A 19215-nucleotide genomic window follows, 5' to 3' on the forward strand; every position below is an offset into this window, starting at 1 on the left:
TATCAGTAAAAACAGGGTTAGGCTTAGATTTTGAGTTAGGCTAGGGTTAGGTTAGGTGTTGGGGTTAGGGTCTACCCCGGGCTCACACTGGATCCGTCGTGGCCGCCGGAAGCATTTCACAAGATTGGGATGCCTGTTGCAGGCTCACACCAGGCTGCATCGGCTGTATGGCAAAACGGAAAGAATCCTTCAGGTTCTAACTTTTACAGATGCCGGAGCACTCTATGGTCAATGTAATAATAGTTAACATGAAAAAAGACATGAAAAACATAAAAATGCGATATTGGTTGATATCGGTATCAGGACCGTAGTCGTGACGGACCCAGTGTGAGCCCGGGGTTAAGGTTATGTTAGGAATTGCGGTAAGGGCTGGATTGGGTTAGGGCTTCGGGTCAGTTTGTTTTTTCATCGAGTTAGGCTGAAGTCCAAACCTCAGTCATGTAAGAGTTACTTTTGCATGGAATTCTATTGCTGGAATAGAAGATCTTTGTCTGCAGGTACCAAGGTGTCATACTCTGAAGTAAGATTCTTCTTCGTGCCAAACACACACACACACACGCACACACACCACCAGTCAGAGGACATGGAGGCCCCTCGGGAAGCTGATGCAGGCGGTGCCTTCAAGTAAAATGCTGCGTAATGAGATCAATATATCATCGGTGTGCAGAGGGAATACGTATGTGACATCACAACAGATAGTTACAGCTGACTGAGCTCCAATTATTTTTGAAAGCCGCCACCGCTGACGTTGTGTTTCTTCCTTTCTTCCATTTTTTTTGGTCCAGCTGGCTTGTACTGAGCAGCCAGGACAGAGCGATGTGCTATGAGCCAATCAGCATTGTTTGCATCACTGTGAATATTTCCAAATTGGCTGATGACTGACGGATGAAATTGCACACATGCAAGAGGGATCTTGTGTTCCATGTGGTTTCAAGTTGTCACGTACCCGATGGACCCTTAGTTCATCTTGCATTTATTCCCGCTCCATGAACCTATTTAGTTCCCTTTGTTTGCTTCCATTCCCATCCGCTAAGAAGTGCTGTATGGGCGTGTTGCCACGCGTACTTAAACATCATTGTCACCTTTCCCCATGACTTGACTTACAGTCTTTTTTACACACTTTCACGCATAAGCGCACGTGTTAACTCACCTGACCCAAGGTGGTCCACAATGAGCCACCAGGCACATGACATGCTTCCACTTCCTGCCACCAGGGGCGCATGCGTTTCACATCAACACTGATATTCTCATATATTTAGCAACACCAGTAGAGCTATGGACTCTATGTTGGTCGATGTCCTTCACTGTATAAAAACGTTTTCTGTTGCTTTGTTTCATAAAGCAAGGCAAAAAAAGAAACCAAAAGAAAAAACCCAAACATTGATGTTCATGATGTCCATGTTCATGAAGACTGCTGATTTTGCAGATGATGCAGACGTGCTGATGCATGGAAGATATCATCCTATTGACGTCACCAAGTCATGGATGGACATTCTCTTCCTTTCTTTCTCAGCAACGGCCAATGGTCGGGACGGCGTGATGTCAAGGTCGTACCTGGCTTAGCTCCCTCAAGGTTGATAACAACAGTGGACATGAAGTAGGAAACTCAAGCTAAAGTTTGGAAGGCAAGACGTCTTTTAGAGCTGAAACGTCTTCAGCAGACAGGAAGAGTCGAGCTGCAATCAACAGCAGCGTTTATTCAGCGCAGTGACTTTGGCATGAAAGCAAGAAGGATATGGATCGGGCTATTTGAAAGATCCAATGAAGACATTAGGATGAGTTATGGAGGGTATGAAAGACATCTTACAGTCCCTTCCTCTTCTTCCAGCCTTTAGTGCGTCATTAAGCTGCTGCTGTGGGATTGTTTCATGCAATCTGGAAAAGGCTGATTAGCGCTCAGCAACCTCACTTTGTTATTCGTTCCATGCAGGGACGGAATCATAAGAAACAAATATCAGAATATGACAATCGATGAAATGCTGCTGGGGGGGGTGGTTATTGACAATGTGGATGGGTGTGGCTATTCTTGTGGTTTGATGTGCATGAACTGCTTTGGATTGCAATGGATTGCAATGAAGTCGAAGTTAGGTGTGCCGGGGAGGTGCTGACTTCCTGGAGCGGAGGAGACGTAGATCATGTCAGCAGCATGGATGGATATGACTCCAGATGTTTATAGTACATTTCTATTTATTCCCGCACCCCCGCTGGACTGCCTCCTTGCTAAGAAATAAATGTCTCGTCAGGTTGGACAATTCCATTTCTCTCTGCTTCCACGCATGACTGCTTTTATTTTTTTTTTTTGGGAGGGAGGGTTCCTTTACGACATGATTTGTCGACTGATGCTTTTCTGCAGGAGCACAATGCTTCAAGGATAATGACATGTTGTCACATACAGAATTGCACCTTCATGGGAAAATTGCGCTCCCAGCATGTGGATATTCTTTCCTTTGGGCCAGACTCAACCTCCTACATATCTATCCTCCTGGGAGCATACGCTGGTGCCTCATCTCATGTTGGTTGTTTACTAAAACGCCTCTTGTTGCTCCACAGTGGTTTTTCCCAAGAGATTGGTAGAGACTAGCACGGTAGCTAAAGAGCAAAAAAGCGGGCTCATCTTCTTTTCTTCTTTTCATAATTTTTCTGTCAGTCGTGAACGAATCAACGAACGGGTTCGAGTACTGCGATGCTTGAAATATTCAACCTGTACAAATGAATACACTCATTGGCCACTCTAGTTAGTCTAGACATATTTCTTCCACACCAAGTAGTAGGTGCATGTGGTGACCCACATTATTGTTGTAATGTTACGTCATTCACCAGAACGTCCAGTTCGTACGAGGGATGGAACCATTAGCTGTGAGAAAAAGTGCTGTTGCTGATTGTTGAGTGGAGAGTAAACGAGTTTGTTCCACATACCTCGACTCTTGTCTCTCCAGATCACAGCCTTTAAAATGTCAAATTTGTCAATGTGGATTGAACGGGATTTAGTGTCAGGTATTCACGCTGTCATCATCTCTTGATGCCAAAGGCAGAAAGCTTTCTCTCTTGGACGCAGTAAGACAGTCATTTCTATCTTCTCCAAATATCTTGAGGCTCATGGAACTAAAAAGTCAAGACAAGATCCCATTGGCTCTCCATCAAGACACGGGACCATTCTGGGTCCAAATGAAGGTTGGTACCGGTGCAGAGTGCGGTCCCATAACCATCAGACACCATCTGCCAGAGAAGAAACATCTTCAAAGGTCTGGTCTTCTTCAAGGTTTGGAATGAGCAGGAGAGGACCAAACATGGGACATTGAAAGGTGGAAGAAGGTTTTCTTCTCCCTTGACGGTCCTGATGGCTTCCAACGTTACTGGCATGACAAGGAGATCCACCATCATTATCCTTCCGATGGAGCTTCAGGTCGTGTAGGGGCGTGAAATGGCAGGCGGCTATGTGGAGATGTTGCATCTCTGTGGAAATGTTTGGCTTTGTCAACAGGACAATGCTGGACTTCACAAAGGATGTTCCTTTGGGCCATTCCGTGTGTGAAGCTCTGCTTAGAACCTCGCTAAGATCCAACATTCCTACATTCCTGACGTGTTTCAACTGCTGTTAAAGTTGAATATATGGTGTACCTGTCGGGGTTGGGCTCAAAAGGTCCAAATGTTGACAGTCCTGCCTACTTTCCACCCATTGTGGATGTTTGCAGTCAGAATTCCAACCCAAGCGCTCATGTGACGGGGCTGCCAAGCATCTTCTTTAAGACCTTTCCACGCGTGCTATCGATTGCTTGTCGTCAGCGGTTCAAACGTGATGTCAGCTCAGTGAGCGGCGGGGTCTCATGACGCAGACGATAATTACCCGCGCTGCTCTCCCCTTTGGTAATTGTCTTCTGATTGAGGTCACGGGGACAATTAAAGCCGCTGAGGGGTGCAAAATGTGCCAGCGAGAGCGCCGAGACGGCAACGTTAGCGACGAGGATGAGCGGCGAGGATAATTGCGCGTGGGAACGACCTCAGAAGTCAGTTTAATGATCATATGGGCTTTTTAGCTAGCCACACGACGACATTGATAGCTTTGGCGTCCTCGTCCTCCTCGTAGAGGTCCGGCTAGTAGCTCAGATGTTCACACCGAGATGCCATAGTGAAGATTCTTCTTTTCTTTTCATCCTGTTTACTAAATGTTATGGTCATAGGACGTCTTAAGTGGATGCATGCAGGAAATAAGCAGCAGATACGATAGCGGACATGATGCCGATGTCAAATCAGAATGTCAGCTGTGTATTCATTTTGTCAGGATGACTAAGATGTTTTGGTTATTGCAGAGCTGAAGTGTTGCAGCAGGGTATCAAACTCCGAAATAAAAACATAATTTTCCAGGAACATCCATGGAGAAAGGGTTTGGGATTCACACTCTGACCTATAAAACATTAGCTCACCATTGTAGCGATGCAATTAATGTGTCTTCTTTATATATTCCGTTTTTTTGCTAGCATGGATTATCTTACGGTCATCAATAAGGTCATCAAAACTTACCTTTATGCATTCCCACAGCATTTGGGGCCCCTAAGTGTAATGTGTAGTGTAGTGTGATGTAAAGCTCCATAAACAAACCCCCACTCCACTGAGCTGCTGAGGTTTCCGTGATGGCGGGTGTATTGGTAATGGTAATGGTTTTATTTCATTTGAACATGCATCAGATTACAATTGAGTGCATCCCATAATCAGTTCACAGTTCCACATGTCCAAAAGGAGTAGGAAGAAGCAAAGCTTATTAAATCCTACCCCGCCATCTGGTACTTTTACAATCAGTAACTGTTACATTTGTTCACTTCCTGCTTTCCTAATATAGTTTAATTTATTTTTTATTTTTTAGGGTTTTTTTTTTACATTTTTCGTCACGTACCAATATGATATGACCATCCAATGACATAATGGGTACCATAGTAAGTGTCAATATAGTGATATATATAGCACATCATGACTGGTTCAAGACTCTTCATCCTTGTATTTAGCAAACATCAACTGCTTGTATTGTTTCTTGAATTGGCTCATCGTTGTGCATTGTTTGAGGGTCTTACTCAATCCATTCCATAGTTTGATTCCACATACTGAAATGCTATGGCTTTTTAACGTAGTCCTAGCATAGAAGTGTTTCAAATGTAGTTCTTCCCTGAGATCATATTTCTCCTCTCTTGTAGAGAAGTATTGGATGACATTTTTAGGTAATTGGTTATTTTTAGCCTTATGCATTATTTTAGCTGTTTGAATATGAACTATATCAGCAAGTTGAAGTATTTGTTTATTTTAAAAATAAGGAGTTAGTATGTTCTCTGTAGGCGGCATTATGAATTATCCTTACTGACCTTTTTTGCAGTACATTTAGTGAGTGAAGATTGCTTTTATAGTTATTACCCCATATTTCCACACAATAAGTAAGATATGGTAGAACCAGGGAGCAGTGTCCCACTGGAAAACGCAGTCTATGGTTTGAGAAAGCGTTTGTAACTATTAGTAACTAATAGTAACTAATAGTAATTTCAAAGTAGGATCCTAAATCCTGTGACTGGCGACACTTTTGGTGTGAAAGGCTTGAATAAAATGATTTGTATTCAACGGAAGGTAGTTTGGTTCCATCTGGTTTTGTGGGAAACAAACATGGACGTCGATGTCAGCTCAGAGATGATCCCTCATGTTGTTCCCGTCCTCTTTGCTGTGAGGCCCATTAAACAAATCATTGGCATTTTTTTCCAAACGCTCGTGAAGACTTGTGCTTGTGTCCAAATGGGTCAGGGGCTCGGAGAAAGTGGATGGCTGTCACAGAGGCAGTCCATAAAAAGACAAAAGATGCTGCTTCACAGTGAGAAGTGTGGCCGTCTTCCTCCTGTGCTGACTGACAGGGTCTCTTATTTGTGCGCGCTGATCTTCCACCCGTGTCAAGGAGGCTGATGTGTACTGTGGCAGCGCGCTAACTAGTCCAGCAGTCCGCTTGGCTTTGATTTATTACACAGACCCTCACCCCGTGCCGCCCGCCGACTCTTTTTTTTCTTACCAATTTTCCAGTTTTTTAAGGCATGATTGGATACAACTCTGAGCTCTCCATCCGAACGGAACATTGAGCATGAAGCAGCCTTTGATGTGGGTCACTTCTTGCAACGTTGTATTTGTTGTCACACGATTCAACATCTTAGTTTGAACACTTGGAGATGCGAGGGTTGTGGATTGTTGTGGATTTTGTCACAACAAGAAACTACTGACAGGAAACTGCATCCTAAATATTACTTGAAAAGGGATCATAAAAACATCAAGACTTTTGTCACGCCAGCTCCTCCCTCATTCTTCAACCGATTCAAACCGATTCCGTGTTTCTCAGGTTTCTTAACCGATGTGTTCAAGCGTGTCAAAAATGCTGAAATCATTTGGGATTGTTTATTTTTTCATGTCGTACGGTGTGGGAGTTAGTGTGTCAAACTCTGGCCCCGGGGCCAAATTGGCCCCACGCTGCAATTTCAACCTGCCCACAGCCTGCCTGCTGTTTGGAAACCAGCACTAAGTTGGCCCGCCTCACGGACTTTAGCAAACACAGTACATAAATTATTCCGCTGCCATTTTGGAAACAATATGGTACATGGAATGGCATGGAATTCATAACCATTCTTAATAAAGGTGCCAGATTCAGACCAAAAGTCCAAATAATTGAGATGTTTTTGTGTTGATATCATATCGTGTAGCCTTTGGCTGGACATTGAGAGAAGGATGAACCGAATAACCACGTCAAAACAGCCATCAGCCATCTGCAGAAAAGGAAAGCAGGCATGTCAAGCAAGAATGATCGGGCATGAAAAAAATCACATCCTGTCCATGTGGGTGGGGGGGTACTGTCGAGCTCGACTCACAACCTCAAGTCGGCATTGAGTTTTGGCCCCCTGTGCGATTGTGTTTGACATCCCTGCCTTGGAGAAGGACCACTCGGGTGAGCTGAGGTGTAATTCAAGGTGTATGCTGCAGAGGGCAGTGATGGTTCCAAGCTGGGTTGGACTATCTGGACTTTCACATTCATCATTTTTCACTTTCCTTCACTATTCTTGTAACAGTACTTCCTCTTCTTTTGAGATTTCTTAGCCATGGTTAAAACTCCTTTTCTGACATTCATGGGGACAATAGGCAAAGTTAAGGATGTTTTGCATGTCTCTGGATTGTTCATCATGGCTTCATGATGTCTTCATCCAGCCTTAAAATGGCATTTTAATGTGATATTTGGTGTGTTTTCATCCATATGCAGAAAAGTTAAGTCCAGCTTGAAGCCTTTTAAACCCGCTTTCATATCTAGCAACTGCAGATCATTCAAATCTGATGGTATGAAATACGCTCATTTTTGTACATGCAATTAGTGTGGCGTATGCTGCTGCAGCACTTATGACACTTCCCTGGACTTCCTGTTGATCAAACAACATGTGAATATGCCACTCTGTTAAGTTTTAAAAGAAATGTCACAGCCCAAGTTATGATTTATTTCCTAGTGGGTTTATACTTGCCAAGGTCTGTGGGTGGATCTTGAATACAATGTTAAAGCAATGGCACTATTTCACGCTATGAAATTTATTTCTTTATTACTTGCGAGAAGTCAAGGAGGTTCAAATTAAAGTTCAAGTCATGCTTCATCAGACAGAATTAATCACATACTTGATTTGACACATGGAAACATTTTAACATACCTAACGTATATGTGCTGCAAAATGTGTGTCAGTGTGTTTTTGCTATTTGCTGCAGCCTTCCTTCATATGCTGCTCTGATGTAATAGAAGATACTATACCACATTCATTTGCATAATATCCCTCACCTTTGGGTGCAAAGTGCACTATTGCACTATTCAAAGTCATAGCTATACCACCCTCTGTTCATCCCGATTTTCTATTGCATTTTTAACTCATTTTTCTACTAATTGATCAGCAGTATTAATTATTGATACTCCCTTACTAAAAACACTAGGAAAGCCCACCTGCATTCTACAGTATTCCGCTATTTATTCCACAGACATACTGCTAGAAGTTACAGGATCCATTTTGGATTGAATCCTTCTAAATGAACCAACATCGGAATTGGATCGTATCGGCAACCACGGAAAGTGAATCATTCGAATCGTTATTAAAATGAATTGGTACACCCCTAAAATATACACGTGTTTAGAATCTTTGGCTAGAATATTTTATATTTTATATTTACATATCAAGTATATGTTAATATGTATTGTATATATTAATATACACTGTCCTTATCTTAAAGAAAGAAAATTAATTCAATAAATAAACATATATATATATATATATATATATATATATATATATATATATATATATATATATATATATATATATATAGTTATTTGGTAGGTTGTGTAAGTTATTAAATGCAGTAGCAGTACTACATCATCAATACATAGTTAATAAGGTTGTCTGAGAGATCCAAACAGATCATTTTTATCTTCCACGGTTCTTGTGTGGACTCTCATTATATGTTGCAGGAGTAGCTAATATTTCATCCTGGAGTTTACAGGAAGGTGCAAGTTGCAGTAAAACAATTGCTAAGAGTGAGTGAGTGTGTTGCTAAGTACGTATGTCCAAGGTAAAGTATTGCAGTAGTGCTGGTGCATTGTGGGAAGGAGACGTCAATGATTGATGAATGTGAGACAACTCCTGCCGGATGTGGACATGTTCCCTCCACCCCCCGGTGATCCTCAACCATCCCAATCAGACTGGAGAGAGACTGTTCTCTTCTGATGGAGCCATGCTGTCATTGCTCAAGTGCTTCTTTGTTACCTCTTGCAGGGAGATGAGGGTAATAAAACTGATTGGACAACACTGGTTGTTCCTCAGCGTGGACAAACTAGTACACCCCATGTCCATTCATCCATCATCAATCCTTCCATCCATCCATCCATCATCAACACATTAATCAATCCATCCATCGATCCATTCATCCATCCTTCCATGTTTCCATCCTTGCATCCTTCCATCCATCATCATCCTTCTATCCATCCTGCCATCATCAATCATTTCATCCATCCATCCATCACCAACACATCAATCAATCATCCATCCATTCATCCATCCATCCATCCATCCATCATGAACACATCAATCCATCATCCATCCATTCATCCATTCATCCATCCACCCATCCTTCCATCCTTGCATTGTTCCATCATCATCCTTCTATCATCCTTCCATCATCGATCCTTTCATCCATCCATCCATCCATCATCCATCCCTTCATCCATCCTTTCATCCATTCATTCATCCATCCATCCTTCCATCCTTGCATCGTTCCAGCCATCATCATCCTTCTATCATCCTTCCATCATCGATTCCTTTCATCCATCCATCCATCCATTCATCCATCCTTTCATCCTTCCATCATCAATCCATCATCCATCCATTCATCCATCCATCCTTCCATCCTTGCATCCTTCCATCCATCCATCCATCTAGCATGTCCGAGGTCTGCCACAGGCCTTCTCCCGGCTGGGCAAGCCCATAACACCTCCCCAGGATGATCCACCTCTTCTGGTTCCTCTCCATGTGAAGCATCAGCAGCTCTACTATAATACCTTGCATATTGATGCATATTTTACACTAATTATACTGCAGGCTGTAGTCAACCACAAAACAGCTGTCATTAATTCATTACTGAATTCATTTCAGAAAAAAGGCAATATAGCGAGGCAGTGATAACCCGACAGTGATACTGTAATCCTAACTGGAATAGTCACATGACCAAAGAAGAAACATAATGTGATCATTTTACCGGGTAACATTTCTACTGTGGTCTAGTCAAGCCCTGATACATAGCGTGTGTGTGTGTGTGTGTGTGTGTGTGTGCAGGTGCAGCTTTAATGAAGAAGCACAACCGCTGACCTTTCTGCAGAAGGGACCCTGGTCAACAAGTATGGGGTCACCATGGCAACCCATTCTCCTCCTCTCAGTCATCAGTGGCCTTTCAGGTAAGAGAGGCGCTTCTTAGTCATGCAGAATACATTTTATTTACAAAGAAAATATGATGTTTGAAGCATGCAGTGAGGCACTGACTGAATGTGAATGTGGTGCAGTGGGGGATGTGGGGGGGGGCTGAGGAGAAAGAATATTACACCTTTACATATGGAGTCATGCTATCGCTGTTTTTACTGCTTTTCTTCACACTTTGATTGATTACCGTGCATCTTTCTTTTTAGAATGACTCTATGGTGTTTTCCTAATGTCTTCTCATGTTCTATTTGCCTGTAAACATCTACACAGGGTGACAAATTTCTATTTTGCATGGTGACGTATCTTGTCTGTGCTTCATGGAATAAGACGAGTGACTGATGTCACACAAGCCTGCATACCACCGCGTATTTTACCAAGTAACTTTAGATACAAACCCCAAATACGACCATTCCCACCCACATTCATGGACAATTTGGAGTGGCCAATGGAGCTAACATGCATGTTTTTGCATGCATGTTTCTGAGTACCCAAAGAAAACCCACGCACGCACGGGGAGAACATGCAAACTCCACACAGAGATGGCCAAGGGGAGAATCGAACCCAGGTCTTCCTGATCTCATGACTGTGTTGCCTGTGCGGCAGACTGAGAAAAGACTGTTTATTTTGATTGAACATAGCAAAGGCCCTAAAATGGAACCTTGGGGAACACCTGTGGACAAAGGGAGTGGAGGTGAATGGTAGTAGTAGCGTAGCGACTGCTGCTGTCATCCATACATTGATGATGTACTGATGTACTGATGTACTGATATCACACGGCAGTGATTCCTTCCCCTTCCACACGTGGTGAAAACAGATGAGAGCGTGGATCTATCAGCACCAACATGTCAGATGTTCGGATTCTCCTTGCTTGGTTAGTTTACGGTTCTATTTCATGGAATGATGCAAACATCAACAGCATGCCCCCCCCTCCAGAAAGATAAGTTGGAGGAGCAAGGAGCCAGCAAACATAAGCAACCCCAAGCTGCAAGTCCAGAACAGCGAGCAAAGACACATGAAGGCAGCAACGAGGACGGCATGAAGATGAGGATGGATGTGAGAATCCTACCAGACCATGGTAGAAGGTGAGGACTGGAAAGGAGGCAGCAGATCCTGATAAGGAAGAGGAGCAATAAAGTCAGCAGAAAGGGAGTTTAGTCGTGACAGCTGTCACAAATGGGCCACTTCACACTGTTCCTCATGGCAGCAGCAAACCCCCCAGGGTGTGATTATGTGCTTGCGTGTTGTGGTACTTGTGACATGAGGCCTGTGTAAAGGATTATTAGCTCGTTCTTCCCATCAAAGTAGCCCAAACAATTCAGGAGGACAATTCCTCTTTTTTTCCCTAATGATCGAACTCTCTCTCTCTCTCTCTCTCTCTCGGCTATCTGCTACTTTTCATGTCAGGAGATAAGCGCTCAGAGGCTGTGAGGGCAGCGGGACCCTCTCATGTTTAAAAAGTGGGCCGGCGAGGCCGGACGTCTGAGTCATTTTCTTCTTTCTGCTGCCGCCCGATGCTGATTGAACCACAGTGTGGAGCGTCCCTCCGAGGTGTCTCCATTTCATGAAAGTGGCGAGCAGGGAGTGGAGATGTGTCGTGCGGCACGGCTGATGCATGAGGCCACTTTGACCGAGGGCCAAGGAGTCGTTCGGCACAAATACGCTTTGGGAAATGGATGGATTTGGACGTACTGGCCATGAAGCCACTCCATTGCCGTGATGTACTCCCATGGTCAGGTGCATTTTCACATGCGCTATCATCCAATAGCAACGAGCCTGATTTAGCTCATTTAGCTTTCATCCTATCAGGTCACCAAAACAGTTAAATTTTTACATTTTATTTTAGTTTGCTTAGCTCAATTCCTAACATACATTTTCAAGAAAAAAAAAAACAAACCAAAAAAAAAACTTGAACTGTATTATGGAAAGCAGGAAGTGAACAAATGTAACAGTTACTGATTGTAAAAGTACCAGATGGAGGGGTAGGATTTAATAAGCTTTGCTTCTTCCTACTCCTTTTGGACATGTGGAACTGTGAACTGATTATGGGATGCACTCAATTGTAATCTGATGCATGTTCAAATGAAATAAAACCATTACCATTCTTACTATTATTATTAATACTGTGTGTAAAATTAATAATATGACACAATACTATATGCAATCTGATGTTTTACAGTATTATATAATGATATAATGAATGATTATTATTGGATGTATTTTTCCTGTCTTTGGAAGTCTTGGTATTGGACGTGATGTTGTGGTGCAAAAGAGTGTCTGAAAGGAGACCTGCAACAGAGATGGAGACTAGGTAGGAGGACCAAAGACTACCTCAGCAAGATGGCATCTATTTTTGGCGGCTCCAGCAGGGAGCGATGGACTTCCTCCAGCTGGCGGAAGCTCTCTTGCACTCCCCACGTTGGCCCAGGATATATAAAAGCATCTTTGGACTTGGAGTTTGCTGTGGTTTGGAGCACACAGGAAGTGTTTGCTGATGCCAGTGCTGCTAAAAGAAGCTTTTCTGATGCGCCGTGCAGCCTGAAGCCAATTAGAGAAGCTCATGTACTGGAAGCTACAGCATGCTGGGAAAATGATCCACCTATTTGTCAAATATTTCTGATCTATGCATATGCAAATATCCTTAATATCAGCGTGGGATATGTATCCGTACGGCTAGTAAGTTTTGAATGAATCCAATACTGAGGAAGAAATCTTCTCAGCCACGCTGAGATACAGGAAGACGGTAAAACGGGGTAGGGGTCACATGTGAGTGACTGGTTCGCAGGGCAACATTTAAACAAGTGTGAGGGTGGGCAATGAAGCTTTTAGTGGTCTAGGAATGATTCATGGCTGCAGACTCCATAGAGGATATTTGGCTGAATAAATGGACTCCAGTCTAATCAGCTCAGTCAATAGAATCTCCCCCGTGAAGGTCTCCATTCATCTCACGCTCTATCTGCTAATCATTCTCGTCTGCTCGGGCCCCCGCCGCTGTCTCACCTACTTACTGTACGTTCTTCACATTCATTCCTGCAACCTTTCCTGGGGTCTGCCCCATGTGCTGCTACAATGTGCACTCTTACTTGCACTCTTACGGATGGTTAGCATGCTAACACCCCCTGTCCTGTTTACTGAACGCTGATGACTTGTTATCTATTCTCTAGTATTGTATTGGGTTAGTATTGTGTGTATATACAGCATATATGTGTATATATATGCTATATATTTGCCACACTTCAATGTTTCAGATCATGAAAGAAATTTAAATGGGGCCACCCTGAGCAGCAACAACTGCAATCAAGCCTTGGTGATAACTTGCAATGAGTCTCTTCCTGCGCCGTGGGAGGAATTGTCATTCAGCCACATTGGAGGCATTTCCAGCATGAAGCCTTTTTAAGGTCATGCCACAGCATCTCAATAGGATTCAGGTCAGGACTTGGACTAGGCCACTCCAAAGTCTTCATTTGGTTTGGTAGACTTGCTGGTGTGTTTTGGATCATGGTCCTGTTGCACAACCCAAGTTGCTCTCAGCTTGGGGTCACCAACAGTTGGCCGCACATTCTCCTTTAGCAGAATTCATGCTTCCATTTATCACATCAAAACAGCCCCAGACCATCACACTACCACCACCAGATTTGACTCTTCTTTTTCTCAAATGCCAGATGGAATGGAGCAGAGTATTTTCCCGAAGGTCTTGGGGATCATCAAGATGTTTTCTGTTAAAATGAAGACCAATTTTGATGTTCTTTTTGTTCAGCATTGGTTGTGGTTGTTTTAGCCCAGTGTCTTTCTTATGGTGGAGTTATGGACACTGACCTTAACTGAGGCAAGTGCGCTTCCTTTAGGCACTTTTTTGGAGGTTGATGTGGGGCCTTTTGTGACCTCCTTGATGAGTCGTGGCTGCACTCTTAGTCATTTTGGTTGGCTGGCCACTACTGGGAAGATTTTCCACTGTGCCATGTTTTGGCCATTTCTGGATAATGGCTCACACTGTGGTTGGCTGGAGTCCCAAAGCTTCAGAAATACCTTTTCCACACTGGTAGAACTCAAATCATCATGTTAACAGGGTGGCAATCAGTTTTTCACACAGGGCCACATAGCTTTGGATATTTTTTCTCCCTCCATAATAAAAAGTTTCATTTAAAAACTGCACAAGGTTGAGTTGTGTTGTCATTGGCTAATATTTACATTGTTTGATCATCGACAAACATGCAAAAAATAAGAAATCAGTACAAACACTGCACTGTAAATGATAGATTTGTATCACCCCTTCATGAAAAAGTCACTTCTGCATAAAAGAGGCCTTTTAGGAGTTACAATCCTTTTTGAGGGAGGTGTAAAGCCCCCAGCTGGTCAACAATGGCCAGGAAATGAACGCTGTTAGTCTTTTTCAGCACAATCAAGGTTTCCCATTTCCTGAAAGGATCATCAGGATCTGTGAGGGTCATTGGTGGTATCAGATGAAGCTAACAGCTTTCACCATGAGTTGGCTTTAATAGCCCAATACGAGATCGTGTTGTATATGTCGGGATTAGCGTTAGCCTGCGGTGACCTTTGCGTGGAGAAGGCAATGCAGGCCAAATGAGGTATATATGAGCTCCGTGGATGTCCAGCGAATCACCGTGATGCTTGTTGGTGCTGGATTGGACTAAAAGGACGTAACCTTGAAAGGCGTTGTGTTAGTGAGAAGAAAAGCATGGCTGCTTACAAATCCATTTTGCCAAGAGGATTGAAGCGGAGCAAGGCTTTGTGTCAAAAATAACCGAACTAATCAGCACCCTCCCAGAAGAAAAACAAATAAATGTTGGCCCGCAAAGTAGAAATCTCACTATCAGCAGTTTTATCAGAATGGGAAGTCTGTGACTGATGTATTGTCTACGTGGTGACATCCGCTGTTGTGTAGCTTTTTTTCTTAGCTGAGTTGCCCCGGTGGGTTGACGATGATTCCTCGCTTTACTTGCGTTGTGTCCCCGTGCGGCAGAACTTCATCCCATCCAAGCTCCTTACGAGTCTGAGCGCTCCCCACTGAGCCTTTTGCAATTTGTCTCCAAGCATTAAATGTTCCGCAGCACCATCTGTGCCCTCAGCGTTTGTTCTACCGTATTCAACGCTCGCTGCTGACATGAGAGTGTTTGTATTCTTGTGGTATTTCTCGTAGAACAAGACTCAATACGCCGCAGCCTGGCATCAATGCATGCACACAGCAATGCCGCTCTACGTTCTGTTCCATTTCATCAGCGAAGTCATTCCTTTTGGAAACAGATTTTTCAGCTTAAATTCAGCAGGAAATAGCACAATGGCATTGAAGCCAGAGAGGAAAGATTTGTTACTTAAATGAGAATATGATGCTGGCATATTTACCATGATTTGTGATTCATGATTTGTCATGATTTGTGATATGTGAGACAATCCACCATCTCTATCATCAGGCTGTTTATTGGTGGAAAACCATCAAATTTTGGCGTTGTTTTTTTCAAACCGATACCCATAACTGTCTTGCTTTTTTTTATATCAACTTTGTTGTTTGAATGTTGCTCCATGGGTTTTTTTCCCTCATCACGTTGCCATTGGCATTTCATTGTCACTATTGATCATATATATGATCAAGGTGTATTATGTATATGTATCAAATGTAAATGTGTACATCAATGTATGTATTCAATAGGACTCAGATCATAAGCCAACCGGGGCCGACTGTACGGGGGGGATGGGGGGTAAATAAATTTCCACCTCTAGCACCTTTTTCGGATTTGAACCTGCACTTTGTAATCTCTGATGCCATCACAGCAGTCCTGTCTTGCTAAATATTACGTCTTTATTGGAATATTTGGTCAAACCACTGATCTTTTTACACTCTTGTTGCTCTTTTTCTTACTTGTCTTGTTTACTGGTAGGCTTTTCATGCTAATGTTTGGCTTTTCATGCTAACGTATGGCTTTTCATGCTAACGTATTGCTTTTCATGCTAACGTATGGCTTTTCATGCAAAGGTTTGGCTTTTCATGCTAACGTATGGCTTTTCATGTTAAGGTATGGTTTTTCATGCTTACGTATGGCTTTTCATGCCATGCTTACGTATGGCTTTTCATGCTAACGTATGGCTTTCATGCTAACGCATGGCTTTTCATGCTAACGTATGTATGGCTTTTCATGCTATGCTTACGTATGGCTTTTCATGCTAGCGTATGGCTTTTTATGCTAGCGTATGGCTTTGCATGCTAACGTTTGGCTTTTCATGCTAAGGTATGGCTTTTCATGCTAAGGTTTGACTTTTCATGCTAAGGTTTGTCTTTTCATGCTAACGCATGGCTTTTCATGTTGACGTATGGCTTTTCATGCCAAGGTATGGCTTTTCATGCTTTTCCTGCTATGATATGTTTTTGTAACATTGCCATGTGCTGCAGTCCGTGTGAGGCATATACAGTACATGAAAAATATGTCACTTGAAAGGGAAGAAGGAGCTGGCTCCCCTACAACTGGCGCAACGTTCTGCATCAAGGATTCTGATATAGGAGGACACATACATATGTATATTGCCCATCCTAAAAATTCTCCATTGGCTGCCAGTCTCATCCAGAGAGATTTAAAAATCACTTTTAGCGCCCTGTATGGTCAGGCTCCTTGTTATGTCAGTGACCTGATTCTGCCCTACACCCCTGTTCGCACTCTCAGGTCTGTGGAGCAGAACCTACTGATGGTTCCACGTACCCGTTTCCAGGCCAGAGGAGACCGAACTTTCTAGGCTGTTGCTGATCTTCCTCTCTCTTTGCGATCATTACACTTTGTTGATGTTTTTAAAACCCAACTTCAATCGCTTTTATTTCGTATGAACTTCTCATTGGGCTCATGTGTCCACTGTTGTTTTATTTTTGGGCTCTGAACCTGTTTTTACTCTTTTACTCTTCGAATGTTTCATTTGATTGGGAAACACTTTGGGACTTTTTGTCTGTGAAAGGTGCTATATAAATACATTTTACTTACTTAATATTTGGAGTAGAGAAGTGAATGAGGCATCAAATTAAAATTCAATTCATAGTTCATCAGATAGAACTAATCAGAGACTTCATTTGACAAATTTCTAATTTTTGTAACATTGCTAATACTAGCACTAGCATGCTCTGCTAAACTAAGTCAACCCAGGTAGCTTCCATACAGCCCACTAGCACTAGCATGCTCTGCTAAACAAAACTAACCCAGCTAGCTTCCATACAACCTATTAGCACTAGCATGCTCTGTTAAATTATGCTAACCCAGCTAACTTCTATACAACCTACTGGCACGAGCATGCTTTGCTAAACTATGCTAACCCAGCTAGCTTCCATACAGCCTACTAGCACTAGCATGTTCTGTTAAATTATGCTAACCCAGCTAACTTCAATACAACCTACTGGCACTAGCATGCTTTGCTAAACTATGCTAACCCAGCTAGCTTCCCTACAGCCTACTAGCACTACCATGCTCTGCTAAACTAAGTCAACCCAGTTAGCTTCCATACAACCTATTAGCACTAGCATGATCTGTTAAATTATGCTAACCCAGCTAACTTCTATACAACCTACTGGCACGAGCATGCTTTGCTAAACTATGCTAACCCAGCTATCTTCCATACACCCTACTAGCACTAGCATGCTCTGTTAAATTATGCTAACCCAGCTAACTTCTATACAACCTACTGGCACTAGCATGCTTTGCTAAACTATGCTAACCCAGCTAGCGTCCCTACAGCCTACTAGCTCTGTTAAACTACACTAACCCAGCTAGCTTCCATACAAGCTACTAGCACGAGCATGCTCTGTTAAACTACGCTAACCCAGCTAGCTTCCATACAGCCTGCTCGCAGTAGCCTGCACTGCTAAACCCATCAAGCTCTTTCTGCAGTTTTTAATGTACTTCACCCCCGGCCCTCTTAAATAATGTGAAGTACTCTTAAAAGCCAGTAGATGATGACGATTATATGTAGTTATGTTAAGATGGTGTTCAGCAATTAGCTGTTGGCTGTTTCTCTTCATTTGCTTTGTGGTCTTTAACTGTTGAAAGTGCGAGTGCTGCCATCAGCACACAATAATGACACAAAACTAATACTACTACTTGTACTACTACTACTACTATTACTACTACAAACAATAATAATAAGTTATTGATTGTGTTGCTTGTTGTGTGTTGCAGACTTTGCACGAGCGGTGGGAGCGCGGCCCATTTCCTACGCCGCAGTGCTGCGAATGAAAGCGGACAGCTCCTCTTCGCCGCTGAGTCCCCGCTGGCGACCCCGCCAGCATCACGGCGGCACGCCGGCGCTGTCCGACTGGCCCGTATTTGCTACTCACCCACACCCGGCGGCCAGCCTGCTGGGCTCCCCGGAGGACTACAGAAGTGAAGGTAGCAGACTCCATCCACTCCTTTGATACAACTGTCCAATCAGCAACTTTTCAATAAGTGGCCCATATGAAGCATCAAGATGATTATGCCTTTCTTTTATGATCATCATCTGAGGGTTGAGATGCGGCCGTGTTGTGAGGCGCAGTGTGTGCGGCTGATTTGCAAGGGAAGGCAAAGCGAGTGCTCCGAGGATCTGAAGTGTGATGGAATCTGTGAGCGCTTGGCGACGCTGCCGTGCGTCTTTGCGGTGCCAGCCCGGATCAGGAAGCGAATCCCGCTCATCCATCATCAGCCCGCTCGGGCCGCAGGGACTGCAGAGGGTCGCGCCCTCTGTGGAATTGGAAGAGGGATGGCGGCAGCGCGGCCGTCAGCATGGCGCCTGCAAATATGACGGATATCGTTGTCAGCAGTCAGGACGGTCTTGGCTAAGACGTCATAAATCTCGTGTACCACAATTCATTTAGAGCGCGTGCAATGACACACGGATCTGCTAATGCAGAATTCATCATATAATGGCAACTTCATTAACGCAAATGTGACGCGCAAAACTAGCTGATAACGATACTTAGTTTTCCCCGCTCCGTGTTTCTTTTGAAGCACAATCGTCGTCTGACTGGAATGTCTGGAGGTGCTTTCCCGCTGCGTGACTGACAGGCGGCCATGACACTTTGAAATGCTAAACGTCTCCAAGTGACTCCAATTACTGAGCACGGAAGTACAGCAGGACCAGCAGGCATTCCCACCAAACCATTCCTCATGCATTTCCATGCTCAGTGACTACCTTTACATTCCCGAAATACTTCACTCATCCAGGTTCTGCACGTCCTACGTGTGCTTCT

At 43.5% G+C, this 19215-nt stretch overlaps 1 protein-coding gene across 2 annotated transcripts in view; it reads left to right on the forward strand.

Moving 5' to 3' along the window:
• The window catches only part of cntn5 (contactin 5), an 83595-nt gene that overhangs the window by 13355 nt on the left and 51025 nt on the right, over positions 1 to 19215 (forward strand). For both annotated transcript variants that reach the window (XM_058079845.1, XM_058079846.1), the window contains exons 2-3: positions 9864 to 9982; positions 18167 to 18376. In XM_058079845.1, the coding sequence (XP_057935828.1) occupies positions 9864 to 9982; positions 18167 to 18376 (329 nt within the window). The remainder of the gene's footprint in view (positions 1 to 9863; positions 9983 to 18166; positions 18377 to 19215) is intronic.

Source organism: Doryrhamphus excisus, chromosome 8 (genome assembly GCF_030265055.1).
Source record: "Doryrhamphus excisus isolate RoL2022-K1 chromosome 8, RoL_Dexc_1.0, whole genome shotgun sequence".
In the NCBI taxonomy this organism is placed as follows: Eukaryota; Metazoa; Chordata; class Actinopteri; order Syngnathiformes; family Syngnathidae; genus Doryrhamphus; species Doryrhamphus excisus.